Here is a 27,686-nt window from a genome sequence, read left to right on the forward strand (position 1 = left end):
GCTGGGAGCTCCCTCACCCCCTTGGGTTTGGATTGAATGGGGAGGTGGCTGGTTCAAGACAGGGAAGTCATGACCTGCCCTGAGGCATGTCAGTAACCGGCCTGAAATTCACAGGACGAATCCATAAGCGGCAAAAGCCTCTCAATTCAGAACAGAGGCACAAGGACTTGGGCCTGGGAAAGGTGATGTTTGTAAAGCCAGAGGGCTCCTTCATTCACCATCATCCTGACTGCAATTATCCCCCTGGCGCTGACTCTGAGCCTGGTACTCTGAGCTCACACACAGCATCCCAGCCTCCATCAGAAGCAAGTAGCAGTATTCCCATTGCATTTATTTCCTGTGACTGCTGTAACAAATTACCACTGGTTTAAAACAACACTGATTCAGGAGCTCCCTGGTGACTCAGCTCGTTAAGGATCTGGTGTTGTCACTGCTGTGGCACAGGTTCGTTCCCTGGCCCTGGAACTTCCCCAAGCTGTGAGGGTGGCCAAAACCAACCAACCAACCAATCAACCATTCAATCAATCGCTAATTTGTTCTCAAAAATCCAAAATCAGTCTCATCTTGCTCAAGTCAAGGTATCAGCAAGGCAGGTTTCTTTAGCAGGCTCTTGGGGCTAACCCACCTCCTTGGCTTTTTCAGCTTCTAAATGGTTGCCTGTATTTCTGGGTTCACGGCCCCATCCTCCATTTTCAAACTGCATCGCTCCAACCTCTGCTCCCATCATCACAACACCTTTTCCTCTGCTGTGTCATCTCTGTCTCCCTTTTGCAAGGACCCTTGTGATAAAATCTAGAATAACCTCCCCATCTAAAGGCCTTAGTCACATCTCCCTTTGCCATATAAGGTAATATCCACAATATCAGGAATCTGGTTATCTTTGGGGACCACTGTTCAGCCCCCACACCCATTTTCTCGATGCAGAACTTGGGCTCAAAAAGGTGAAATCACTTGCCCATGACCACACAGGCTTTGGGGTCTGATGTCAGACCTGGGGCCTGACAAAGCCCTCGGCAGCAAGGTGAAGGTCATTCCCTGCAGGGTGCTAGAACTGGAAAGGAGCACACAAGCACCCCCTGGCAGGGGCTGCGCTTTCAGGGATACTGGCTGCCTCAGAGCCCAGTGGAATCCAGGGCTCTGACCTCAGGGGGTCTCCTTAATCTGGGGAAGGGAGAGAAGCAGCTAAGAGCACCATTGGTGCAAGTCTGTGGAATCAGCTGCCCTCAACCCACTTCTGGCAGACCCCTGGACATGGGGCTGGGCAAAGCAGCACCTCTCAAACTCTTCAAGCCTGGGCTTGAAGGAAATGGGCCCTGGGGCTGACAGTGGGGCAGGGGAGCAGATCATTTTTGCCCCCCACCCACCCACTCCGTGTGTTTTTGCTTCTAACACCCACTGCCCTGGGCTCCTGGACCAGCTTGGTGTGCACAGGCGGAGGGCGGGAAGAGACTGGAAGTGATGACGTTTCTCCACTGCCTCTCCTCTCTCCATTAGACCTTGTCCAAAGACTGAAAACATGAAATCCTTGTCCCCTTGCCCTGAGTGGGGACAACTCTGGGCTGAACTTACACTCGAGGGTTTCTTGTGGGATCAGGGTGCAGCCATCCTCCTAGGTCTCTGGCTAAAATCACATCCTGCTTCGCCTTCCCACGTTCCCTCCTGATTCCCACACTGCTTTGCTGGCCTCTTCCCCCCCACCCCACCCCCACTGCCACATCCTTAGTGAGTCACCTGCATATACATGCTCATCTCAGAGTGGGTTTCTGGGACCCGCCCTAAGGTAGGCCACCTCTCTGTTTTAAGACACACATGTACATTGTAACTTCTGCCTCAAAACATACCTGTGCATTTTTTTTTCCTTCTTTTTTTTTTTTTTTTTTTTTTTTTAGGGCTGCACCTGCAGCATATGGAAGCTCTCAGGTTAGGGGTTTTATCAGAGCTGCAGCTCCTGTCTATGCCACAGCCGCAGCCACAGCCACATGGGATCCAAGCTGCATCTGTGACCTACACCACAGCTCATGGCAACACTGGATCCTTAACCCACTGACCGAGGTCAGGGATCGAACCTGCATCCTCATGGATACTAGTCAGGTTCTTAACCCACTGAGCCGCAATAGGAACTCCCATTGTACCTATGCATTTAAAAAATTAATATGTAAGTTTCAGGTGTTCTGCATTAATAGTTTAACAACTGTATATGCCTGTGCATTTTGATCTGAAAGTATTATCTGCAAATAACCTTCAAGGAAGGTGCTCCAAGATGTGGGTGCCGCTCAAGCGCCCATGCACACCCACTGTGACCTTCAAGAATGAGATGATGATCTGGGTCCTCCATCTGTCTTGCCCACCCCTCTCTCCATGTCGAGTGATCAAAATCCCAGTCGCAAAGGCAGGCCGCACAGCACGCTGGATCCTAACTTTGTTCAGATCTCTTTATTGAAAAATTAAAGTCATAAGCTCTGTATATAAATACACTGACGTCGCTGGTCACCTGCAAGGCCTCTGGATAGGCTGGGGGTGCGGTGGGAAGCCGGGGTCTTGGGGTCCCCAGGGGCGTGGGGAGGGAAATAAATAATAAATACAATAGGGGATGAGGAGCTAGGAGGAATGGGGGTGCTTGATGCTTATTTGTGGCACTGAAGGTCCTGCGAGATGCACCCCCCTGGCTGGGGACCATGTCCACGGATTCTTATGTGACTTCACTCAAGACAAAGCCTTGGGCATCTGGGGCCGGGCCAGGTCCCAGCTGGCCGGGAAGCGCAATGCCCCCACCCAACCCAGAGTTACAGGCCCTGGGAGGCCTCGGGTGCGCATGTCAAGACACAGGTGCTCAGCCTCCCCCTTCTTTTCTCTCCTTCCTGAAACCCACACTTGTATGGATCACCTACTGTGTACCGGGCATCGCACCAGCTCCCGACCTGACCTTCTGTTTGCCTCGCCCTGCTCTCTTCTCCCGGTTCTGGCCCAGTGGGCCAGGAAGGAGTCGGGGATACACTCCTGCTACCCTGGCCATGCAGCCCCGGCCCTCGAGGAGCTCAAGGGTGCCAAGAGGGAGGAGGGACCAGGGCCGGGGCTGGGCAGTGGTGGCAGGTCCCTGGCCTCTGCCCTTAGAGCGTCACATTGAACTCGGTGACCAGAAAGTCGATGTAGTCACGCTCCTTGGTCTTGAAGGCCTCTGCGATGATGCGCGCGGCCTCCCGGTGCTCCTTGCCCCGAAGCGTCACCCCGTTCACCTCCAGGATTACGTGGCCCACCTTGAGCTGCCCACAGTTGTGGGCTGAGCCGCCTCGCTGCAGGGGTGAGACACAGGGCATGAGCACGTGGGGCACCTCAGGGCTCAGCTGACCTGGCCTGGACCACCCGCTGGCCTGCCACTGTCACCAAGGAAGCTACGCTCTGGGTGTCCACTGCCCTGATTAGGACGGCTGAGGCTCAGCGAGAGCAGAGGCGGGGTGGTCGCTGGGTCACCTCTGGGTGTGGCAGACCCCTGGGATGCTGAAAGGGGGACCTTCAGGGAAGGAGGAGCCAGTCAAGCAGGCCCCCGGGGATGTACCTGAATCGTGACGATCCTGGGCAGGGGCTGGCGGGTGTTGGCGCCGCCCTCGATGGCGATGCCCAGGGTGGCTGCACTTTTCTTCACACGGACCAGGGTGGATGTGGGCTCCAGGAGTCCGGGCTGCAGGTATGAGGAAGGAAACCAGTGACAGGCCTCTTCAGGGACGGGGGCGGGGCTGGGGGCTGGACTGGCTCTGACCGGCCTCTGGGTCAGCAGGGCGCAGACCCCAGCCCGGGCTGGGAGCCTGCAGTGTGTTAGCCCTTCTAATTCTGAGGCTCAGGAGGTTAAGGGGCTTGCACAGGGCCGCCTGGTGGTGGCACCAGGACTTGAACAACCCGTCTGAATGCCTTGCCACCCCACCGCGTTGGAACCGAGTTTAAAGGAGTTCCCGGCATGGCGCAGCGGAAATGAATCCAACTAGGAACCATGAGGTTGTGGGTTCGATCTCTGGCCTCGCTCAGTGGGTTAAGGATCCGGTGTTGCCGTGAGCTGCAGTGTGGGTTGCAGATGCGGCTCGGATCCTGCATTGCTATGCCTCTGGCGTAGGCTGGCAGCAACAGCTCCGATTAGACCCCTAGCCTGGGAACCTCCATATGCCATGGGTACGGCCCTAAAAGGACAAAAGACAAAAAAAAAAAAAAAAAAAGAAAGAAAGAAAAAACAGAGATCCTTTAGCCCCGGGCTTGTCAGTGCCAGTGGCGAAGGGAGGACTTAAACGGGGCCTTCAGCCTCTGAGTACAGCATTCTCTCCAGACACCCACGTCCCTCCAGTGACGGGGGCTCACGACCTCCCCGTGGTCGCTTGTCACCTTGCTCTGGATGTCCTATCCTTCACGGGGGCTGGCCTTCCCCCCACCCTCTGCACCCGCTCCTTGCTCACCGGTTTGCTGGCCCCCTCGGTGGTCCTCTCGCTCCGAGGTGTCTCCTTGCTACTCCTGCTCTTGGTGGACGCCATCTGTCTGCCTCGGCCCGGGGCGCTGGCCTCTGCCTCCCCGGCGTCCACACCACTGTCCTCGCTCAGGGTCTGCCCGCTGTCCGAGAGCTGGGAGAGCGTGGAGGCTGCTGGGAATGGGGAGCAGGAGGAGGGCAGTGGTTTACACAGCTGAGCTTCAGGAGGGCTTCCTGGAGGAGTTGAGCTGCAAGCTGGAAGGCTGGGGAGGGGACTCCCTGGGCAGAGACCCCCCTGCCATCCTCCCATCTACTGAGACCTCTGCTTCCAACTGGGCCTGGCCTCAAGGCCGCCACTTCCAGGACGTCTGCCTTGACTGCCCCTGGCGTAATGATTAAAACAGAGGTCAGGAAGTTCCTGTTGGGGCTCAGAGGAAACCAATCTGACTAGCATCCATGAGGACACAGGTTCCATCCCTGGCCTCACTCAGTGGGTTAAGGACCTGGCATTGCCATGAGCTGTGGTGCTCAGAACCCATGTTGCTGTGGCTGTGGCATAGGCCAGCGGCTACAGCTCTGATTCTACCCCTAGCCTGGGAACTTCCACATGCCGCAGGTGTGGCCCCTTAAAGACGAAAAAACAAAACAACAACAACAACAAATCCCCAGAGGTCAGGAGGCAAACCCATCCCACAGGTATGGGTTGTTTTTTTGTTTTGTTTTGTTTTAAACTTTCATAGTGCTATCAATTTTATAATTTTATTTTTTATTTTATTTTATCTATTTTATTTTTAAATTACTTAATGAATTTTATTGCATTTATAGGTGTACAACAATCATCACACCAAATTTTATAGCATTTCCATCCCAAACCCTCAGTGCCTCTCCCCCAACCCCCAACCTGTCTCATCTGGAAACCATAAGTTTTCCAAACTCTGTGAGTCAGTATCTGTTCTGCAAAGAAGTTCATTGTGTCCTTTTTTTAGCACTATCAACTTTAAATGATGGACCAACACATTCAAATTAGGAGATTTCACATAAAAATTAAATTTCTACCTTCTCAAAAAAGGAAGGTCTGCTGTGCCTGGTCTATGTCCCTGCTGAGCTCCCCCTGGCTTCGGCTGAGTGGTGGGCCCATACCCTCTGGTTCTCCAGTCAAATCCAAGCTGCTCTGCTGCATATGTAACATCTTGGCCCCTGAGTTTGAGACAGTCTGGAATCTGGCAGGTAGGGTTTGAATCCCCTCTGACCAGCTGTGCAATCCTTGGAGAGTTCACAGCCTCTCTGAGCCTCCATGTTCTTGTTCTAGCACAGGAGCGATGATGCCTATCTCGTGGGGTTATATAAAGACTAACAGATATGACGTCTGGGGTGAAGCAGTCAAGAGAACAAGGCTTAAGCTAGGCTGTTAGCTCACAATTACTTTCTGTGTCTCAGCCTTTTCATCTGTAAATGGGGATAATAACAATACCAGCCTCATTCGGATGCTGGAAGGATCAGATGAGTTACTTTTATAGGAAAAGCTCCACGAACAGTGTTCCCAGCACAGGGAGTGCTGTACACCTATTGGTTTTTATTATCATGTGTGTCTCTCTGGGAGCAACGTCCAGAGGGAACCATCTAGGAGAGCTCGGGTTTCTCTCACCACATCCCGCCTGCTCTCCCCTTAACTGCCTTCCCTCTGTGAGCTACAGAACGCAGGGACCCCACATTCTGCATCCTAGTCTGCCCACTGCTGGGCATAGAGCAGGGCTCAGTAAACTCCTCTGACCTGTCCCACCTTCCCTGGCTAGAGCAGCCCAAGTATCACTTTGGCCACAAGAGGGCAGCAGAACCCAACGAACGGTACCCAACTTGCTAACACGAGGGAGGGGACCCAGGCAGGGCCTGTGAGGGCTCAGGCTCTCTATCCTTCCCGCCATCCCTGCATCCTGACGTTCTCTGCAAATTCGGGGGCTGCAGCCTTGGGCTGGCCTCCTGGGTGTCTGGGAGGTCCAGCCAACACTCGGATTCTGCAGGCCCGAGTCAGACCTCCAGGGGTTCAGGGACTGCAATTTCACTGGCGACCCCAGCACCTGCTCCCTGCCTGGCCCTGGGGAACAGAGATCACAGAAGCCACCCTTGCTCTGAACAGGCTCTGTCTTCTTGGGGACAATGGTAGGTGAGTGCAGGATGACCAGCTCTGGGGGCCCTGGAGGAGGCCAACCTTCCCAGTGACCTGGCAGGACTGGCACTGTTACCTCCAGTCCCGGGTGGGAAAGCTCGGCAGCCTGTCCACAGTCACGCAGCCAGTAAAGGCAGAGCTGGGGTGCACATCCCTGTCTCTCCCTGCATGGCCCCCTCCCGTGGGCTCAGGACCCTGTCCCCTCGGCCCTTTGGCCCTTGGGGGAAACGCCTGGGCTGGAAGGCCCCTGGCTGGGTGAGCACCTGGTCCCACCTTGGCAGATCGACCCCAGACAGGACCCCTAAGAGGGCACAGCGGCCGCAGAGCCCACCACGCCCAGGGTGTGTGGTACTCACTGCGCGTCTGCGGCAGCGCCCTCACTTCGTTCACGTCGGGCTCGCTGTCGGGGCGGTGCACCTCCACCATGACAAAGTGCTGGTTCGTGCCGGTCTGGTCCGGGCGGCCCGAGGGGGAGGGGGGCGGGGGGGCGCCCCCCGTCAGCAGCAGGGCCTCTGCAGGGGGGCTTTTCAGGTGCGGGGGTGACTGGACCCGCGGGAAGGGGCCGATGGGATGCTGGTTGACCAGGGCCAGATGGGCGTCCAGCGGCCTCTTGGAGCCAGGGTTGGCAGGGGAGACGGAGGCGTAGATGGGGGAGGGGGGCGAGTCCTGTGCCGAGGAGGCCTCCTGGGTCGGGGCAGTGCCCGCCGGAGGGCTGCGGTTCCGAGGCGCCGAGAAGACGATGCCAGAGTGGGAGGACGCAGAGGAAGGCGGCTGGAGGTCCTCTCTGCCCGGCTTCCTGGCCTGGGTGAGCGGGTGGTCGCGGCCTTGGGCCAGAGGTGGTGGGGGAGGTGGTGGCTTGTAGCTGGGCAGCCCCTTGGAGGTGGCCTTGACATCGTCCTGCCAAAAGACCCAACAGGAGTAGAAGGAGTCAGAGCCCATGGGGGCTGTCAGAGGGGAGACCCGAGCGGCCAGTGGGCCAGGCTGCAGCTGGAATTCTGTCCCCCTCTGTCAGCTCTCGGCCACGCTGCTCTGAATAATGCAACACCCGAGTGGAAAACTTCTCCAGGCATCTCGGCAGCTGATAAGCATCGGGACCTTGGCGGGTGTCTCTGGGGATGGCATCATTGCCTTTGGGAATTGAAGTTCCTGGCATCATCCAGAGCTTGTCACAGGGGACAGTACTTAATTAGAGGCAGGACACAGAGATGGAAAAACAAAACAGGCCTTTCTTCGGCTTTTCTTTTTAGAGGATTATCATGGCTACTAGAGACAGGAGGTGAATAGGAGTAGAGGGAGAGGATGGATAGAAGGTGGACAGACATGGTCTGGGGGACTCTGTGGCTCTGGGCAGGGCTCAGCACCTCTCTGAGTGCACCCCTGGGCAAAGGAGAACTGCACCTGCTCCGCAGAGTTGTGGGCAAGTGAGAAACAGCGTGTGTGATGTGTTAGCAGGGGTCTGCGACCCAGCAGGTGCCTGGGGACAGTGCATACTGTCGGTAACTAGGCCCCCTCTCCCTGTGCCAACACCCATCACTGGCACAGCTCTGATGGCAGTGCGGGCACTGTTCCAAATGCTTTACTTAGATTAACTGACTCTCCCCTTGCCACCAACTTATGGGGTAGTACACCATTATTACCCCCATTTTACAGATGGGAAAATCGAGGCACAGAGAGGTTAAGAAACTTGCCCAAAGTCACACAGTGATGGCTCTGGAATCAGGCAGTCTGATTCTAGAGCCCAGGCCACTTAAGGGGTAGGTGGGTCAGAATCACAAAGTGACGCTGCTCAGACTGCAGATGCGTGCACATGGGCAGGAGGTCACATGCACAGGGACAAGGGTCACGTTTAACTCCCTCTTCCAGGGTAGCCACGAGGCCTCCTCGACAAGTTCTGTCCACACACTTCAGGCTTCAGAACTTGCTCTGATAAGGTTTAGATAATGTATCAAGTCACACCAACTCGGCAAACAGTCCAACAGCCTGACAGCCCTGTTTAAAATCCAGAGAACTAGCGAAGGGCTCACAGAGGGACTCTGTCCCCTCCCAGGGGCTCTCGCCAGGGAGCCAGCCCTCAGGGCCTCAGCCAAACCCTGGAGGGCAAAACACAGGGAGCGTCTTACCAGGGAAACGTCTGAGAGGGTGTTCATGGTGCCCTGGACGGCCTCCCCAGTTTCCTCCAGATCCAGAGTGTTCTAGAAGAGAGGAGAAAGCCATGTGAGCAAACACAAACCGAGAGGGAAGAACCAGTCTGCCCTCTGGGCCACCGAAGTCTCTGGGCCCTGTAACCCCTCGCCTGGTTTCCGCTCCTGCTGCCACGCCCCACTCCATGGGAATTTACTTCCAGACATTAATGTCCATTTTCCTGCCATTCACTCTGGAATCAGTTTCAAGGATCTCAATCTCCCGGAGGCTTTCCAGGCCTCTCCTGAACTACGTGGAGGTGCTGTGGGGCGGCTGCAGCTCCCCACTTTATTTTTCTCCTTTGCACTGATGACTCTTCACCCAAGGGCCACGATGTCATCTTGACAGACAATGTCTCTGCAGCTCATCACCCTCCAGGGCCTTTCTGCATTACTCAGAGGAAATTCCAACCTCCACCCTCATTGTGCCTGGGGAATGGGCCCTTTGCTGCTACTCTTCCAACAGGATGAGGCGTTCCTGCCTCAGGGCCTTTGCACTTACTGCTCAGCCCGCTCCACAGTCCTGGCTCACTCCTGACTTCACTGACACCAGCCCTGCTTAAAACAGCACCCTCCCCATGCCCTCACATCACTTCTGTCTAACCCTTGACCCGCTTCCTTTTCTGTATAAGACGCATCACCATCTGAGGTCATACTATTGATTTGCTGACGTCCGACGTTCCCACTAGGATAAAAACTCCTCAAAGGCAGGACTTGTGACTACAGGTCCCTACTCTGTCCTCCTCGGTCAGGATAGTGGCCACTTGATAAATATTTACTAAGCACATTAATGAATCTGTGAATGATCTGATGGGTGAATGAAATCATAACTCGGGCTGTCACGGGGAGGGAGCCTGAGAAGGCAGGGAGTTGAGCAAGGCGGCTACGGCAGGTCACAGGGACAGAACTAGGGTGGCCTGAATGAAGGTGAAGGTAGCAGGAGGATGGAAGGAGCCTCCCGAGTCCATGCCCCTAAGGAAGTGGCTGCCAGGTGGCTCCTCCAGAGGGACCATCATCTCTGATGAGCTTCCCGAAGCCTTGAGCATTCTGGGAGGGCAAAGGGCAAAGGGCAAAGGTGAGCCATGGGCCCTACCACCGACCAGAGGCTCCGCCCTCCTGGCTCTGAGCCTCCCTCACCCAGGGCTCCTGATCTGGTTTCCTGATGCCTCTGGGGCAACGTCAGGCCAGGACAGCTGCCTTGTTTCACCAACAAAGCTGAGGCTTATGTTCAAACCTCAGCCTCCTGGCCTCTGCTCTCTCCAGCCCGGTCTCCTGCACACCGCCTCACCAGAAGACACTGCCAACAGCCTTGATGATGGCAACACAAGGGTGGAGGGATCCTTGGGGAGGAGGTGCTGCTAATCCCCCAGTTAATCGCCCCCAGTTCTGCCACTCATGGCTGAGCTACCCGCTCTGTGCCCCCGTTTCATTGTCTGTGAAATGAGGCAACAGCAGCCTCTCCCTATGGAGTTGATGCCTTAACACCTCAAAGTTGCTCAGAACAGGGCCCAGCACAACAGATGAGGGGAGGTGCTTGTCACATCAGAAGCCTGGGATCTCACAAATCTGCCCCGGCAACCGAGTGGCCGTACAGTGTGCGCTGGCCACGGAGCACTTGGATGGAAAGAAACAGCAGTCGTCCTGACACCCCGCCTCCCAAACCGTAATGGGCCACACAGACCAGGCAGGGTGAAGGTGAATGACGAGGCAGGTTACATGCAATGCCTTCCGAGGCTCCGAGGTCACTGCCCTGGCCTCGGAAGGAGGCCCCGAGGGGGTCAGAGACCTGAGAGGTGTCTACAGCAAAAACAAGAGGGGCCTCAATCACACTCAATGCCACCTGCCCTCCAAACTCACCCTGCAGGCCCCTGGGGGGGTAAGATGACTGTCCACAGTGGGACCAGAGACGTGGGATTCTGGCCTGTTCTGACACATGAGGAGCTTCGAACATTCATTCAGTCACTCAACAAGCATTATCACGCAGCGTTGACTTCTAAGGAAAGGTAATGGGGCTAAAAGATGAGCAAGTCAGTGTTGCACACACCCAGCAGAGGGTCGTGAACACGGGAGCTGCCCACAAACTCTCGCTGGGCATCAGTGATGGGGCTGGTGTGGTGACAGGGCCCATGACAGGGGCCAAGGAAGGATCCAGAGCCTGACAACACAAGCATTTGTCTCCTGATCACTACAGGGAGGGCGTGACTTTCTCTTAGAAAGGACATCAGAGCATCCAAACTGTGGAGGGCTTACAGAGAACTCCAAACTTGGAGGGCCAACTGCACGCCAGACTGGCGCTGGGCATACATGGTCTCATTTGGTTCTCCCAATGACCCTGCACGGTGATCCTCTGTCACCACTTATGTCTTGTACACTTGGTCGGGGGGAAGTGACTTGTCCAAGGCCACAGGGCCGTTCTACAGCAGATCAGGTTCCTTCCCCCTGTCAGGGTGACCCCAAAGCCCATGCAACCTTACCCTGACCCCAGAATCGGATAGGGCCCTGATACTGTAGGAAGCAAAGGGCTGCAGGAAGACCCTCTCGGACACGAGAGAGAACCCCACCATCGCTGGCCCCCAGCCTCAGTCACTCCCTGCTATGGATGGCCTCCTGGAGCCAAGAAGGGAGGCAGGGTGGAAGGGTGGGAGGCTGAGGGTGGAGCAGGGACAAATACCCAGCCTGGAGAGGAAGGCCTGAAGTGGAGCAAACGGCAGACGGGTTGCAGCCGTGCCAGACTCCATCTGCTGAATCCAGACGCTCAGGAGCCCCGAGTCCCCAAGCCATGTTCCTCGTGCATCTGAAATAGCTGCAGACAGCAGGCTAAGAACCCGGGGGATGTGTCAGCGGAAACGGCTCCAAACAGGCTTTGAGAGGAGGATCAAGGTCAGAGCTCACGTGGGAGCTGGCCCGCATGTCCTGGCCCCCTCCCCACCTCTCAGCCCCCGATGCTCTGGCCGCCCCCGCTCCTTCCACCCCCATGGAGGCCAGACAGTAGCTGAGGGTTTAGACCTAGTGGCCCAATTCATCCTGCCAGGTGGGCCCTTTCATTAGTTCTACAATGGAGGTGACTGAGACTCAGAGAGGGAAGGCCACCTGCCCAAGGTCACACAGCAAGGATGGGGGAGAAAGCTGAACTCCATTCAAGGTCTGACTCTGTTATCCAGACTACTTCCCAAAAGAGCCAGGATGCCCTCAGGACCTGCTGCCGTTGCTCCCCAGCTCCTTCCTTCTCAAACCTGTGGCAAGTTAGAAAATGTCCTTCCTTTCAGAGAGAACTCCTTTTCATCTGAGTTGGGCCCAATTAGGGCCCAGATATCCCACAGTTCCTGGTCTGAATGAAATCATGACAGGTCATCACCCGGGCCAGCCTCCACCAGATGGACCCACGATTCTGGAAGTGGAGGCCCGCGAGGTCTTGAGTGGCCCAGATGCCACCTCAGCAAAAGGAGGCTCTCTCTTCCCCTCCCCCCGCCCCCCTCCCAGCCCAAGTCCCAGGCTCTCCTGCCTCTGCCCCTCATTACACAGGAGGGCTCTTACATAAAGGTGCTATTTTCAGCTCTTTGTTCTGCTGGCTTCTTTCCTCTGATGTCAGAACCTAACCTCTGCCCCCACATGCACCAGACGCCTGAGGCTGGGGCGCCCTCCCCTTTCTGTACATAGGAAAATCCAGGCACTGAGTCGCCAAGGTTTCTGGAAGGTCACAGTGGGGGCTGTTGAGAGCAGGAGGATGGTGGGAGAGGGGAAAACCGGGGTGGGGGGTGAGAATAAGAGGGAAAGAGAGAAGGGAGAGGCCTGGGGGGAGAAAAGACAAAGAAGGGGAGAGAGAAGGGAGGCGGAGCAAGAGAAGATGAGAGAAGAGCAGAGGTGGTGGCCCGGCCAGAGTTAGGGCCAGGGATGAGGAGCTTGTAGCCCCAAGAATGATGGGCTCGTGGGAGGGCAAAGCCAGAAAGTCCTGGTGTTCCTGGGGATGGGCCACCCAGAGTGAAGGGGACAGGTCTCAGGGTCCAGAAGGATCAAGGGGCCACGGCCCCCCGGGGTGATGGCTGTGCTGGTGGGGACGCCACCAGCCTCTCCGAGCACGGGTTGGGGTGGAAGTCAGGACGCTGGAGGGAAGGGCAGAGGGAGGACAGGGAGAGAAACGATCCCAACACAGGACGAAGCCGCCCTCACTGGCGAGGCTGAGGCCACGGGAACTGGCCCTGGGCTTTTTCCGCACCGTATCCACTCCTGCTACCATGTTTGGCCACCAGATCTCAGAAGCAGGAAAGTCCCCAGGAAGCCTGGGCACAAAGCCCTTCCGATTCTGAGACAGGGGTGTCCGTGCCTTGTCCCAGCACAGCCCCTGCTTCCTCTCTTGCCCTTGCATCTCCGTCCGAGTGGTCCCAGGAGAAGGCCGTCTTTCAGCGCACAGAGAGGGGGATCCAGAATCTCCAGGCCAGGGCTGGAAGACCCCTTAGGAAGGCGCTGGCAAGCAGGGCTCCAGGGAGGAGTCAGGGGGCCGTGAACCTGGCTGGGGGGAAACCTGCATCTTTATTTTCAGTAACCTCTAACCGAGATGTAGTATCTCCTTCCATCATGAAGGGAGGCAACGCAGCCCAGCAGAATCAGCAGTGCCTGTGACACTGTCACAGATCTTTCATATCACATTGCAGGTGCTGCAAAGTCCCATTTGTGCTCAGAGCCCCACAAGTACAGCCGCTACCAACCTGCCCATCAGACTTCGACCTTGTTATCCGACGTGCTGGTGAAGAAACACACGCTTTACCATTCGTTTCTGTATTGTGAACGTGGCATTTCATTATCCGATTTGTTCCCTTTGTGATCCTATATGTTTTCTTTTTAAATCTTTAAAACTGTTACTCTGAGAAAGGGGCCCAGGGCCTCACCAGCCTGCCAGGAGGGTCCATGACCAGAAAAGTTGAAGACCTTCAGTCCTAAGTCAGTGTTTAGTTCAACTCTCCCATTTGACAGCTGGGAAGACCCAGGCTCTGAGAGGAGCAGGGGCTGGCACAGTTCCAACAGGCTCCGACCCCCATGGACTTGGTTCTGTTTGGTGGAAACAGCTTCCAGCCCCGCTTAGTCCCCACCGCGGGAGACAGACGCTCCACAAAGCACTGGCTGGAAGGAAAGGTCCTTATCTCAGAGCCAGCTGAGGCAGAGATGCAGCCACCCTGAGGGTCACCAAGGCCTCTGGTGAAGTTATGGATCTGGAGGTACGAGGGGCATTGCTGAGGCCTCTCAGGAGGGAATGGGCTGTTCAATTCAAGGGAAAAGATGAACTCCAGCCTCACCATGCCCCCAGCTGGGCACTGGGAAGCTTCCTGGGACGGGGGCTGCAGACCACACACCTGCACAGCTCCTGACAACACACCTGCACACCTGCACAGCTCCTGACAACACGCCACACCTGCGCAGCACCTGACGACCCACTTGAGTACCTGAACAGCAGCAGGAGCCCCCATCCACCTGCCCCTCTGAGCTCTCTGCACACGCATCTTAAAAGATGCAAACAGGATCAGGTCACTCCCTTTTTGAAGACCGTCAGTGGTCTACGGCTTTAGGATTAAACCCAAGTTCCTGGTGCCTCCTGCTGGCCCTCGCCCCGCTCCCCTCCGCTCCGGCCCCAGTGATCTTCTGCAGTTCTGCTGACTGTCCACAAACTTCATTGCTCAGGGCCTTCACACGTGCTGGTCCCACCCCTAAGCCACCTGTCTACTACCTGGATGATCTCGGCTCAAACATCTCTCCCCAGATGCCCGGACTGGTCAGCGGCCCGATCCTAAGCTCTCACACCACCCTTTGGCCCACTTCTCAAAGTGTGAATTATGGAGATGACTTGATTTGAGGCTGCCGTCCCCATTCAGCCTTTCGAAGCTTTGTCAGTGCCGATCCTTTGTTCTTGGTCCCGGCTACCAGTGCCTAGCTCAGAACCTGCATGCAGGTGGTGCTCAATAAAGGCTTTCCATATAAATGACAATAAATAAATGGGCTCCTTCCTGTTCCCCCTCTCAGGAAGGACCTGCCCAGCAGAGGGCTCCTAAACCCACCCAGGATGGACCAGAGGGCATCGGCAGCAGGTAGGAGAAGCAGCTCCCATCAGTCACTCCCTGTTTCTGGAAGGAACTGCTTGGACAATCGGGGGTCTCTGCGCTAGAGGCATCTAAGGCGGGCCTGAGCTTCTCTACCCTCTTCTGGCCCAGGATGAGGAGGAAGGCGTGGAGGCCAGAGGAGGAGGCTGACATGGCCATGCCCCGCACCCCGTCTCACCCTACTGCAGGGAAGAGGGGCAGCAGGGCCTTTAGAGGCAGGGCCCCACCCCCAGCCTCCTTGGCAGTCCTGGGCAGACCCTTTCTTGGCTCTTGAGAAGCCTGGAGTGCAAAACCTCTCAAATCCAGGAGCAAAAGGGCTGTGGATAAGGCTAGGGCAAGTTGCGCTACCATCCTGACTTCAATGGCATCTGCTCTGTGCGTACAAGGCTGGCCTTGGTCTCTCAACCTCTCTTCCTCTGCAATCCTCTGCAGTGCCCTTTGCCAGCCTTTAGAGTATCAATCGAACTGGCTCCCATGTTCTCCACACCTGCAAGTCCACCTCTGACCTCAACCAAATCTTCCTGATAACCCCCAGACGGCTGGTCTTATCAGCCCAGTGTATAGATGCGGAAACTGAGCTTCTGAAAGCTTAAGTCACCTGCCCAAGGTGACACGGCTGCCAGTCTGGAGAGCCAACCCCAGTGTGTGGGATTCCAGAGCCCTAAGCCCCTCTGCCGCGGGTCTGTTCACACTAGGTGAGGAATTCAAGAAACGTTGGGCAGGTCTTTCTTGCATGCAATTCTCTTGGTCGACGTCTTTATGGGAGGGGAATGATACTGTTTGGAGGCAGCACAAAATTCCCAGGGCTGACTCGCTATTAGACAAATGGGAAATAAACACAATTGGTTGAAGAGGGGAGGCTGCATCTGATTTCCTTTGATCGAGTGTGTCTGGTTTGAGGGAAAACGGCTGCAAAATGAGCCATGTTTAACCTGGGATTGATAACCGCACAGCACGATCCAGGGAATCTGGGCTAAATGGAAACCAGCTCCAACTGGGGCATCCGTCTGGGGCATCTGGGTCACGAGAGCCAGCCAGCCACCTGTCACCTTGCCCATCAGAACGCCAGGGCAAAGGACATTTTCCTACGATGTGGGAGGTAACTGTTCAGAAGGCTGGAACGTTAGATGATAATCCGGCGTGGCCAGGGAATGAGGTTTCATTTCGGTTTCTGCTTCACATTTCCCTGGAACTTCACTCTGCTCCAGGCCCTGAGATGGCACTGGGGACAGAGGCAGGAGAAAGATGAGGTCCCTGCCTGAGCCTGCTGGCTCTCCCTGTGCTCTGGGGAAGACCCTCAGGAAGGGGTTAACGTGATGTGACGGGCATTGTAACGGAGATGTGAAAGCATCTGCTCCTAAAGGAAGGGAAGCTGGCCAGGAGAAAGAACCCCCATCTAGATCGTGGGGCTGTTTGTTACTCGGCACTCCCACATCGAAAGCTCACTAATACATGGTGTTGCTGCACAGGAGTGCCTGGCCCTTAGCAGTGAGGAAGTAAGTATTATCTTGAGCTCTCTCTCGGGAGGAATGAGGCAGCCCTTGTTCAAATACACAGACAAGGGGCGGAAATGCGGAGCTGCCATTCCTTGCCGTGCCTCCCCTGAAATATTTTCGAGAGGACTCTCAGAGTCGGAGGAGACTTGGGGGTCAGCCTAAGTCATACAGATGGGGTGGCTGAGGCTGACGAAGGGTGAGGGGCTTTCCTGAGAGCACACTCTATGGCGGGGACAGAGCGGAGGAGGGTGTGGGCTCCTGACTTCCAGATGGGCCCCATGCCCTGCATTCCCACATAGCAGAGCTTCCAAGAGGAGGTTTCTGTCCTGTGGGCTGCATGCAGCATGGGCTGTCCAGTCTGAGACCTGCTGTGTGTGTGGAGGGAGGGGGTTCCTGGGAGACACCAAGGCCGGGGCTGACCAGGTAGCAGAAGAGCTTGTTATCAAGTCTTCTAGCAGCTCAGGCTACACATCCTCCCCAGGCCCTTCCTGGAAATGAATTTGTTCTCAGTACAAACCACCCTCATCTATCCTCACCATCAGAGGTATCCTGGTAGAACTAAGTCAGACCATATTGGCCCCTGCTCTAACCTGCCAGTGGCTCCCAACTCACTGAGACTTCAAGTCAAAGTCCTCAGCACATAAACCGCCCCTGCCCTTCCTCTCACTCCTCCAGCCTCATGGTCTCCTGGACTTTGCTCAGACACTCCATCACGCACCCACCTCAGGGCCTTTGCACGTGCTGTTTGTGCCCTCTGCTGGAAATGCTCTTCCCCCACTGTGGGCAAGGCCATCACCCTCCCCTCTCAGGTCTTACTTAAGTGACCTTCCTGACCACACCAAGTCCCCTTTCCTGCTTCATCTTTCTCCTTAGCACTTTTCACCATTTTATATGGAGTACATTTAATTCATTTATCTGGTTTAGTTCATCCCTGCTCTACCCTAAAATCCTTAACAGAAAGGATTTCTTTGTTGTTCACCACTGGTATTCCCAGCACCTAGAACTGTATGTAGCAGGTAGCAATCACTCAGTCGGTATTTGCTAAGAGAACAGAAGGAAGGAGAGAGGAGATGATAGATAGATAGACAGACAGATAGACAGACGGATAGATGATGCTTAACAAGCATCTGGTGAGCTCCTTCCGGGAAGAATCACAACCAGACTGCAGGGGTTAACACCACCAGCTCAGAGGTAAACAGGCTTGGGTTTGAATCCACATTCTGTCATTCAGTAGCTGAATGAGCTTGAGCAAGTCACTCCTCTCTGAGCCTCAGTTTTCTTCTCTGTGAAAGGGGCAGGGGGGGTTGCGCAGTATTTGCCACCCTAGTTACTGGGAGGGTCAAAGAAGATACAATTGGGAAGCACATCACAGTGCCGTGGAGACCCTTGACAAACGTCAGCTACTATTATTCTTAAGAAAGGCCCAAATTACTGATACGGGTCAGGCTCTGTGCTAAGCACTGGGGATTCAGTGGTGACTCCAGACTCAGCTGTTGCCCTCAAGCAGCCCACTGCCAAGGCGGGTAAGTGGCTAGGCGTATGCAAATTATTACAATATAGTGACTCAAGGCCAAAACAGAAGAAAGCCCCGGGGGCTGAGGTGCCAGAGGCTGAGAAGATCAGGGAGGTCTGCCTGGAAGAGCTGGCATGTGAGCTAAGGGTTGAAGCACACACGAGCTAGCCAGGCCTTGGGAAGTGGGAGGGAGAACATTCCAGACAGACAGATTGTATGGCATATGCAAAGGCCAAGAGGTCTCTACAGCCCCACAGCATGGAAATTATCATCCTCATTTTATAGATCCTAAAACTGAGCTCAGAGAGGTGAAGCCACTTCCTGAAGTCACACAGCAAGAAAGTGGCAGAGCTAGGATGTGACCGGACAGCATACTCACTCCAGGGCCTGAAAAACCTGATAGACTGGCAAACAGAGAGAGACAGTGAGCACCGAGAAGAATCCCGGCTCCCCACCAAGGCTGGGCACAGGCGTAAGGGGGTGGCTGAAAGGGCCACGGGCCCCCTGCCTCTGCCCCAGCCAAGGGACTCCCACAGCCCCACTCAGCAGGAAGGACGGTACCTCCATCAGGTCTATAAGCCACAGCAGCCGCTCCTGGGGAGGAAGGGTGGGCAAAAGGCAAAAAGAAAAATACATCAAATAAACATTAGGGGAGGGATGGGCACAGCAACCCCCCCCTTCCCAAATGCGCATGCGCACACAAAGGAAAACTAAACAAATCTGCCCCCACCCCAATCCCTTTTCTTTTTACTTGGAAGGATTCTGGCAGGAATGAAGGAGGGGCGAGGAAGGCCCCACTGCTACAATCAGCACGGCTTCATTCTAACTGCCTCCTTGAAGGAAACCAGAGAACTCACTGCTCTGCAGAAATGATACGTGTCCTTGAGAAGGTCATTCGGACAAAGTCGGGACCCCGGGGGCAACCCCGGGACTCTCCAGCAGCTGAGGCTGGGATCATCTTTCCCATGTGGCAGATGGGAAAGCTGAGGCTCAGCTAAGGGAAGTGACTTGTCCAAGCTCACACCTGCTACTGAAAGGCGCCCCCTGTTCAGAAGCCTCCATCAGGGGAGACACAGATTTCGGGGAGGCCCAGGTCCCGTGGTGGCAGAAAAGCTCGGCGTCTGCGAACTGGGCCCCTGGGCTGTGCACATGGAGGGCGCCCAGGGTGGGAGGAAGTTTGGAGGGGGAGTGGCAGATCCTCAGCCCAGTGCTTTCCAGAAGCTACCAAGTGCCAGCAAGGCCCTGGATACAGCAGGGGGCCCCCCGGGGCCGGCAAACCGAGGCCCTGCGGAGTGAGGTGGCCTTCCTCCCACGCTGCCTCTCCTGTCTGCACCGCGTTCTCTTAGCCCCCACCTCCAGAGCTCACCCTGCTCTTGGTTAGGCCTGATCTGACATGCACCTGCTAGCTGCTGGGTCTCAGACGCTCACAGCTATTCACACCCAGAAGCTGGGAGACTGCTTCCATCTGCCCCCCAACTCCCTGCTCAGAATCATCTCATGGCCTTTCTGAAGTCTGCCTTCCCCAAGGCACCCCAGTCTATAGTGAGGGTGTCTCTAGTGAGGTGGGGCCAACTGCCACAGCTGGAGCCCAGATGGCCAGGGGAAGCGCTTCCCAGGTACAGGAGAGACCCCGGGGCTGGGACACGGTCACTGGAGGCCAGCGCTGAGCCAGGGCTGGGACTCCTGCCCTTCTTGGGTCTGAGAATTACCCTAATTCCTCCTAGTCCTGCAGCCTGACCTGCCACCACGGCTTCTGGTTGCTGTGGCCAGAGCTACCTGCAACCTCAGGCCATTTTACCCACAGGGAAACTGAGGCCCAGAGAAGCTCGGCTTAAACCTAAACCTCTGGCCTCTCAGGTTAGAACACACTCCACCCCTCCCACTAGATGCATCTCTTATCCCCGATTCTAAAGGGACTATCTCAGAATTACAGTCTGCAGCCCCCCAGGTATTAGAGCAGTGACCCATGGCTCCTGAAGTCCCACGTGGACATTATCAAGGCCAGTCTCTGTGGAGCCAGACACAGAGAGAAAATAATCTTTGAGCCAGGGCCCTACAGCCTAACGCCAGCTTGTCACCTGTGTGCCACATCAAAGGCAAACTTGCAGCCCTGGGCAGGGGACAGCCTCTTCCCTGCCCCAGAAGTGATTTGCTCGCCCTGAAGCATGACCTCACCTCCGCTGCAGCCGCATCCAGAGCCTAGAGGAATGTGCGGCAGCTTCCTGGGACACCCCAGGAAGGACGAGGACCCTTGGGGATGAAGAGGCCTCGGGATGTTAGGAATAGAAGGTAGAGGAGTAACACGATGGAAGATAATGGGAGAAAAAGAATATATGTGTATATGCACGACTCGGTCACTTTGCTGTATGGCAGAAATTGGCACAACATTGTAAATCAACTATACTTTAATTTACAAAAATATGTGCAAGAAAAAAAAAAGGTAGAGGAGCAAAAGTTCCCCCAGAAACTCAGATCCCAGAGCTAAAAAAAAAAAAAAAAAAAAAAAAAAAAGCCACCCTGGGAGTTGGCATCTCCAAAGGCAAGGTGCACATGCTCCAAGGCTGTTTCCTGGTGGCTGCAAGCTCACCTGTGCCCACGAACCACCTGGTCTGCAGGTGGGCACCACTGCACCCTCAGGCCTGCTCCTCCAACAGGACAGCACACACTGCCTAATGTAGATTCCACCTGTGGAGCTCCCGGTTCGGTGTCTGGGAGTAACAGTGCTTAAGAAACGTGACTCCCCCCCTCCCTTTCCAGGGAAGAGAGGTGCTGAAGGACAGACAGACAGAAAAGGAGAGGAGGGAGCCCAGCTGACTCTCCTGACCTCCGGCCCCGGCTCTTCCCGCTGCACAGACCTTAGTCACTGGCTGTTTCCCCTGAGGGGTAACCAGGCATTTCCTCTGCCCTCTCCTTGCAAAGGCTTCCAGGGGTTAATCTGCCTCTGAGCATCCTGGGGGTACAGCCACACCGTGAGAAGGACCAGATGCTATTCTGGGGGCTGAAGAGTCTGGGAGAAAGCTAGGCCAGGCTCTGGAGGCTACAGAGAATCAGGAGGGTGTGTCTCCTGACCACGAAGGTTCTCGTGGTCTCTCTGGGATCCTCCCAAGGACTGGCGTTATTTTTTTCTGGGTCTCATTACCTGTGTTTTTCACCTTTCTCCCCCAGCCACATCCCTTTCTGATTGTGAGCCCTCAAGGCAGGGCCCCATCTGTCTTGTTCACCAGTTTCGGTCCTAGAGCACATGGCAGGCACCCAACACAAGGGCTTTACAGGTGAAGAAACTGGGGCTCAGAAAGGTAAGGCACAGACTGGCAAGGGGTCGAGTCCCAGCACAGAATCCCATGACTGGGATTCGAACCCGGGTGGTGTCTCATGCCCAAACTAGCATCTAAACTCCCCTGCTGGCCATCAAGCCAGGGATGGGGCAGCTCACCCTGGCCGAGCTGACGGTGGTGGAGGTGCCGTGGCTGCCTGTGGACGAGCCCGTGTCGCTGTAGGAGACCATGGAGTAGGTGTCTCCAGCTACAGGGCCTGGGGGCTGCCGCGCCTTCATCGACTCGATCTCGCGCCTCAGCACCAGGTGGTCGAAGCGGTCCAGGTCTTGCGGAGAGATGGTGCCTCTCACCTCAGAGAGGAGTGAGAACTGGAGGCGGGGAAAGCGGGGCGCTCAGCAGGGAGCTCCCCAGCAGGTGCATGGCCCTTTGCTACCCAACATAGCCTTCATGCAAGGTTGACCACTAGCCTCTCTCCTTAACCCTCTGCGGCTCCCCACTGTCCTAGGACGAAGTCCAAATCCCTTCACCTGGACTCCAGGCCCAGCATCATCTGACCCCTGCTTTCTTCTCACCTCTTCCTGCCCTGCATCTCAGCCTGAATGCATGGCTGCCAGTCCCCAGACGGGAAGCCCTTCCCTGTCCCTCTTGCCTGTGCCTCTCCAAACCGCATTCCCGCTAAGGCCTCCCAAATGGAACCACTCCCAGTAGGTTTCTCCATTTCTTCCTTGGTGCAGCTTCTGAACCGCAGACAGACTTCCACCAGAGCGGAGTTCCCAAAGGGGACAGCATGACACAGTCCCTTGGCGGGGGGGTGGGCCTCATAAAAATTACTGGTGGCTGGCTCCTGTCCACAGATGTGTGCAGTGAGCCGGTCTGGGATGGGTCCCGGGCATCGCTCTATAAAGAGCCATCCAGACGACTCCATGCACCCTCTGCATGGGCCCGCTATGTTAGGGCTCCAGTCACAGGGGACTTTTCCCAGGAGTCTATGAGCTTCCCCAGGGCAGGGGTGGGGGGGTGGGGCAGAGAGAGGCTGTCTTGGTCTCTGGTCTCTGCCTAGAGTTGAGTTTGGGCCTGATTCCTGTGGGTTCTCAATAAAGGAGGGGACAGAGGGAGACAGGGAAGGAGGCAGAGCCCCTAGGAGCCGAAGCCAGCCCCCCAGCCCCGCCTGGCCCAGGCAGCGCAGGTCACCTTGGCGTGCGTGTTGAGCAGCTCGAACAGGGCCATGACGAGGGCCTCCACGGACACACTGCCCCCGCGGTACTCCTCCAGGTAGTAGGCCATGGTGGCCCGCTCCTGCTCGTTCAGCAGGTGCCGCGCCTGCTCCTCCAGCAGCACCCGCGTCTGGTTCCCCAGGCTGCTCAGGGTCACCTGGGAGCCAACTGGCCCCTTGTAAAAGCCCAGCTGAAAGACAGCAAGACAGAGGCCTGAGCATTCGGAGCTGCTCTGGAGGCCAACGGCCACGCAGAGCCATCGACCACCCTGCAGAGGGATGGGGTGGGCCCCTGAGGTCCTGGCCACACAGTACACCTGCAGATGTTACTGCTGTGTTCTCAGAGCCTGTGGCCTTGTGCAGCTGCAAAGTGGTTTTACAGCTCACGTAGCACTTGTACAGATGTTATCTCATCAGAGAGCCTCGTGACCACTCAGAGGCAAGAAACAGCATAACAGTTCCCAGTTTACTCTCTAGGTTGCAGTATATCTCTTGGTAAATTGGGGATAATAGTGATTTTATTTCTGAAACCTAGAATATGCCCACACACACACTCCACCCCTCCTGGCCACTGCCTCTACCACCATCAGCTGTGTTGAAAATGTCACCGATTCTCCCTCCTTATCCCCCTCTGCCTCCCCCTGTCACCTACGTTGTGCAAACACCCATCTCCCCATCTTTGCCCCTGTTTAAAGCCCTTCAACAGCATCCCATCTTTTGAGGTTAGCAGCCAAACCTCTTAAGCAGCCCACAAAGCTTCGTGTGCTCTGGCTACCCCCACGGGCCATGCCTGGGGCCCGCCTCAGGGCTCTGGCACACACTGTGCCCTCTGACTACACCATCCCCCCTCTGCTCCTGCCAGACTTTGACATCAGTAAATTTTTTTTTTTTTTGGTCTTTTGTCTTTTTAGGTTCTCAGCTGAGCATATGGAGGTTCCCAGGCTTGGGGTCCAATCGGAGCTGTAGATGCCGGCCTACGCCACAGCCACAGCAAGGCAGGATCCGAGCCATGTCTGCGACCCATATGACAGCTCACAGCAACGCCGGATCCTTAACCCACTGAGCAAGGCCAGAGATGGAACCTTCCGACCTCATGGATACGAGTCAGGTTCATTAACCACTGAGCCACGACAGGAACTCCTGACGTCACTAACTTCTACTTCACGCTCGGTTTGCAGCACAAACACCGTGTCACCTCCTCAGAGCCTTTGTCCTCTCCCTCCATCCCTGCACTAGGCGCCTCATCTGTCATTTTCTCTCTCATAAGACCCAGCACCTTTCTTTGATGGCACTGAACATCTTTTGTGATTAGGTATGTGTGTAGGTTTGTTTTATGTGCGTCTCCTTCACAGGGTGTAACCTCCACCAGCGTGGGGACCTGGTCTATTCTGTGCATGCCATTAACCCTGGTATCCAAGGTGGTGCCTGGAACCTGGCGGCACCCACACACGTGTACATCGGTGGAGGTCAGTGGGGTTCCCAAACGGAATGAGATCAGACCATCCTGCCAGGCCCAGAGCCCCCCACACGGAGGGCCAGGAAGAAGCTGAGGAGACGGGAAGCAGCCTACCTTGTTGGTCCCTTCAGCTGTGAGGTCCCCGGGAAACCTGTGAAGAAAGACGAGCGTGTTCAGCCTCATGACTGAGCCATGCAAACAGGCACGGGCAAAGGATCGGCTGATTTGCAGCAGGATGAGCAAAGCTTTGGCGGAAGCATGGCCCGCCCTCGCCGGGCCATTCAAGGGAACATCAACCCCTGGACAGCTGGGTGGCTCCTGGCCTCCTGACCAACCCGGTAGAGGGCTCTTCTAAAACCTCGCAAGCAGGACGCTTGAGTTATTCCCAACTGACAGGGCCAGGTGGGTAACAAGGAGAGGAGAGACAAATGGCATGTGACATGTGGCCTCAGGGTCAGACAACGCTTGGGAGGGAGTCGGGGGGAACTGGAGAGGCTGGGATGCAACCTGAAGGTGCGGCTCGGCTTCAGTCTGTTTTCGTGTAAAAAATGTGGGCTCAAGCTGCCAGATTCCCTCATTTTTAAAAAGCAGCCAGAAATCCAGTTTCTTATGAGAAACCAATGTCCTTCTAAATGTTGGCAACTAACTTTTAAAAATTATAATACTGTGCAGGCAAAAGGAAGAGAGGAAGGAAGGACAAAAGGGAGAAAAGGCGAGAGACAAGGGACCGCCTGGCAGTCTGAGACTTCTCACAGAAATGCAAAGGTGACACCGCGTTATTAGCAACACGCAGCCATCCGGCAACCACGTCTCCTTCTGTGACTCAAGTGACTAACTCATGGGACACTCGTCCACAGATCCTGGAGGGGATCAGAGTTATGATTCCCACTTTTCAACAAAGCATCTAAGGGCAAAAAGGAAGCTATACGATGTGTCAGAGGACATATAAAAAACAAGAGAGCTGGATTGGTTCAGCTTTCCAAGGGAGCCGGAGGCCAGGAGAGAAGGGATGTGCCCAAGGTCACGCCCCACAAATGGAAGGGACCCTGGGACTGGCACCACAGGCTCTGAGAACTGGTGTGATCTTCACAGATCAGGGCGTGGGGCATGGTGGAGAGAGGGGATGGACCACTACTGGCTTTCAGAAATGGCCCCCAGGGTCCCAGGGTTCAGAGAGAGCGTGCAGTGTGGCCAGACCCTGATGAGTTCGAGGCGGTGTCCCCGATCCGGGAACTGGCAATCCACTTGGTCTCGTCCACAGTGGTGCGCGCGTGGGGCAGCTTGCCGACGTCCTTTACTGTCAGGATGAGATGCTGAGATGACTTGAGCAGTCTGACCGCCTCGTCATGCAGGATGTTGAGAAAGCTCCGTCCATTCACCTCCAGAATCTGGTCCCCAACCTGCCAACATCACGAGACAACACGGTCTCCTGGGCTGTGTGTAAGACACTAACTTATGCCAGGGGCTTCCGATCCCTGACCCCAGGTCTCCTCCTGGCTGGCCTGTCAAGGTCACCGAGGTTCAGAGAGGTTATGTGAATGCCTGAGGGTCACACAGCAAATCAATGGCAGAATCAACATCCAATCCTGATTCTCAGCTCTTGTCACTGGACTTAGCAATGGCTTTGAGAGGTGGGTCTATGATTCCAAAGGGTCCCCTTATCTACAAAACAAAAGCCATCTCAGTGGCCTGGAGGTCCATGGAATCGGGGGTAGGATGAAGCAAGAGGCACATTTCCATTATTTTCCCTTTATACTTCCACACTGTTAAAATCTTTACCTCAAGCATGCATTCTTATATTACCTTAAAGTGTAAACATCATTTTAATTTACTCAAGAAAAAAGTAGTAAATGAGAAAACTAGCCCCCCATTAAAGGAATAATATATTGCTTGGATTCTTACAAGAAGGCAGTTTTATCTTGTAATGTAAGAACATATTTTTTAATGAAGGGATTAAAAAAATAGAGCAGAAAAAACCTAATCTTCCACTAAACATAAATATGTGACAAAATAGAAGAGGCTGGCGGGGAAGCTGCTGCAGTGCGAGCTGGGTGCGCTGGAAGGACATGCAGCTCGTTTAAACTCAGAGGGTTCGTGTGGGTGCATGTGTCTTTTTTAAGGAAAGTTTTGTCCAGATATATGCCCAAGAGTGGAATGGCTGGGTCATGTGGTAGTTCTATGTATAGATTTCTAAGGTACCTCCATACTGTTCTCCATAGTGGTTGTACCAGCTTCCATTTCCACCAACAGTGCAGGAAGGTTCCCTTTTCTCCACACTCCCTCCAGCACTTATTATTTGTGGACCTATTAGTGATGGCCATTTTGACTGGTGTGAGGTGGTATCTCTTGGTAGTTTTGATTTGCACATTGCAGCTCTATTCACAATAGCCAAGACATGGACACAACCCACATGTCCTTTAACAGACGATTGGATTAGGAAGATGTGGTATATACACACAATGGAATACTACTCAGCCATAAAAAAGAGTGACATAATACCATTTGCAGCAACATGGATGGAACTAGAGACTCTCATCCTGAGTGAAGTAAGTCAGAAAGAGAAAGACAAATACCATATGATATCACTCATATCTGGTATCTAATATACAGCACAAATGAACCTTTCCACAGAAAAGAAAATCATGGACTTGGAGAATAGACCTGTGGTTTCCCGGGGGGAGGGAGAGGGAGTAGGAGGGATTGGGACCTTGGGGTAACGGATGCAAACTATTGCTTTTGGAATGGAGTAACAATGAGATCCTGCTGTATAGCACTGAGAACTATGTCTAGATACTTACAACGCAGCACGATAATGGGAGAAAAAATTATGTACACGTGTATATGTAACTGGGTCCCCATGCCATACAGTGGGGAAAAAAAAGCCTGTTGGGGGAAATAACAATAAAAAATAAATTTTAAAAGATAAAAATAAAAAATAAATAAACTCAGAGGGTTCACTGCTTTTCCTCCATTCACACGGGGGCGACTGGAAGGGGCTGGGCAGGGTCACACCCACCGTGGCTTTGAAGGGCAGCCCCATAATGCCACCTATTCCGGGCTGCTCTTCCTCCTCCCCTGAATCTCAGCCTGCTGATGGCTCAGGGTCACCCCCCACCCCAGGGGCGTTTTGCAGCATTTTTCAAAGCAGAATTTGGAAAAGATGAGCCAAAGGGGAATTTGGAAGAAAAAGAGGAGAACAGAAGATGTGGTGATAAGGCTGAGAACTGAAACCCTGGTCCCCAGTTTCCTGTCTTGTCTTTAACCCCTCACCAGCAGCCGGGGAGTTTCCAGAAACGAAAGTGCTTATAAATTCAGATTCTCCATCTCCCCTCAGCACCAGCGCTGATGTGCTCAGAGAAGGCCCACAGCATCTTCGCCTCCACGACCCCATTCAAGGACTTTTATGCACACCCACTATGTGTCAGGCTCTGTGCTGGGACACCACACCAAGCAAGACAGATCACCTCTGGCTCTCATGCTGCTCAGCGGGCTCTGTCTTGTGCTACAATTGGGTTTTCCCATCAGCCTCTCCACACCATGTCCCCAGGGTCCAGCACACAGTGGGAATGCAATAAAAATTCAAATGAATGAGAAGTCATTCCCCTCCCCCCATTCGTAGCTCCAGGACCCTCTGCTGCAGCTCAGTGGGAACCAATGCATGACACCAGCTTGAAGTCCCCAATTTTTTTTTTTTTTTATCAGATGCTGACTGTATGCCAAGTACCTTGTTTATCCCTTTACAGGGTTTTCCTTATTTCATATCCTCAACATCCTGCCAAGTAGGGTAGCAATGCTCTGAATCTTACAGAGAGAAGACAGAGGCTCCAAGAGGTTGCAAGTTTGTGGTCACAGAGCGAGT

At 54.8% G+C, this 27,686-nt stretch overlaps 1 protein-coding gene across 6 annotated transcripts in view; it reads right to left on the reverse strand.

Annotated features, from left to right (window-relative positions):
* Positions 2,419–27,686, reverse strand: part of WHRN (whirlin) — an 85,517-nt gene continuing 60,249 nt past the window's right edge. For 3 of the 6 annotated variants that reach the window (XM_021068023.1, XM_021068016.1, XM_021067984.1), the window contains 10 exons: positions 25,025–25,227; positions 23,942–23,978; positions 22,350–22,562; positions 21,317–21,526; positions 18,445–18,477; positions 8,729–8,800; positions 6,965–7,505; positions 4,437–4,618; positions 3,554–3,676; positions 2,419–3,290 (listed from right to left, as the gene is read on the reverse strand). In XM_021068023.1, the coding sequence (XP_020923682.1) occupies positions 3,108–3,290; positions 3,554–3,676; positions 4,437–4,618; positions 6,965–7,505; positions 8,729–8,800; positions 18,445–18,477; positions 21,317–21,526; positions 22,350–22,562; positions 23,942–23,978; positions 25,025–25,227 (1,797 nt within the window). In that variant the 3' untranslated portion in view covers positions 2,419–3,107. The remainder of the gene's footprint in view (positions 3,291–3,553; positions 3,677–4,436; positions 4,619–6,964; positions 7,506–8,728; positions 8,801–18,444; positions 18,478–21,316; positions 21,527–22,349; positions 22,563–23,941; positions 23,979–25,024; positions 25,228–27,686) is intronic. The other 3 variants (XM_021067991.1, XM_021068007.1, XM_021067997.1) reach the window with 3 other exon arrangements.

The sequence above is a fragment of the Sus scrofa genome, chromosome 1 (assembly GCF_000003025.6).
Source record: "Sus scrofa isolate TJ Tabasco breed Duroc chromosome 1, Sscrofa11.1, whole genome shotgun sequence".
NCBI lineage: Eukaryota > Metazoa > Chordata > Mammalia > Artiodactyla > Suidae > Sus > Sus scrofa.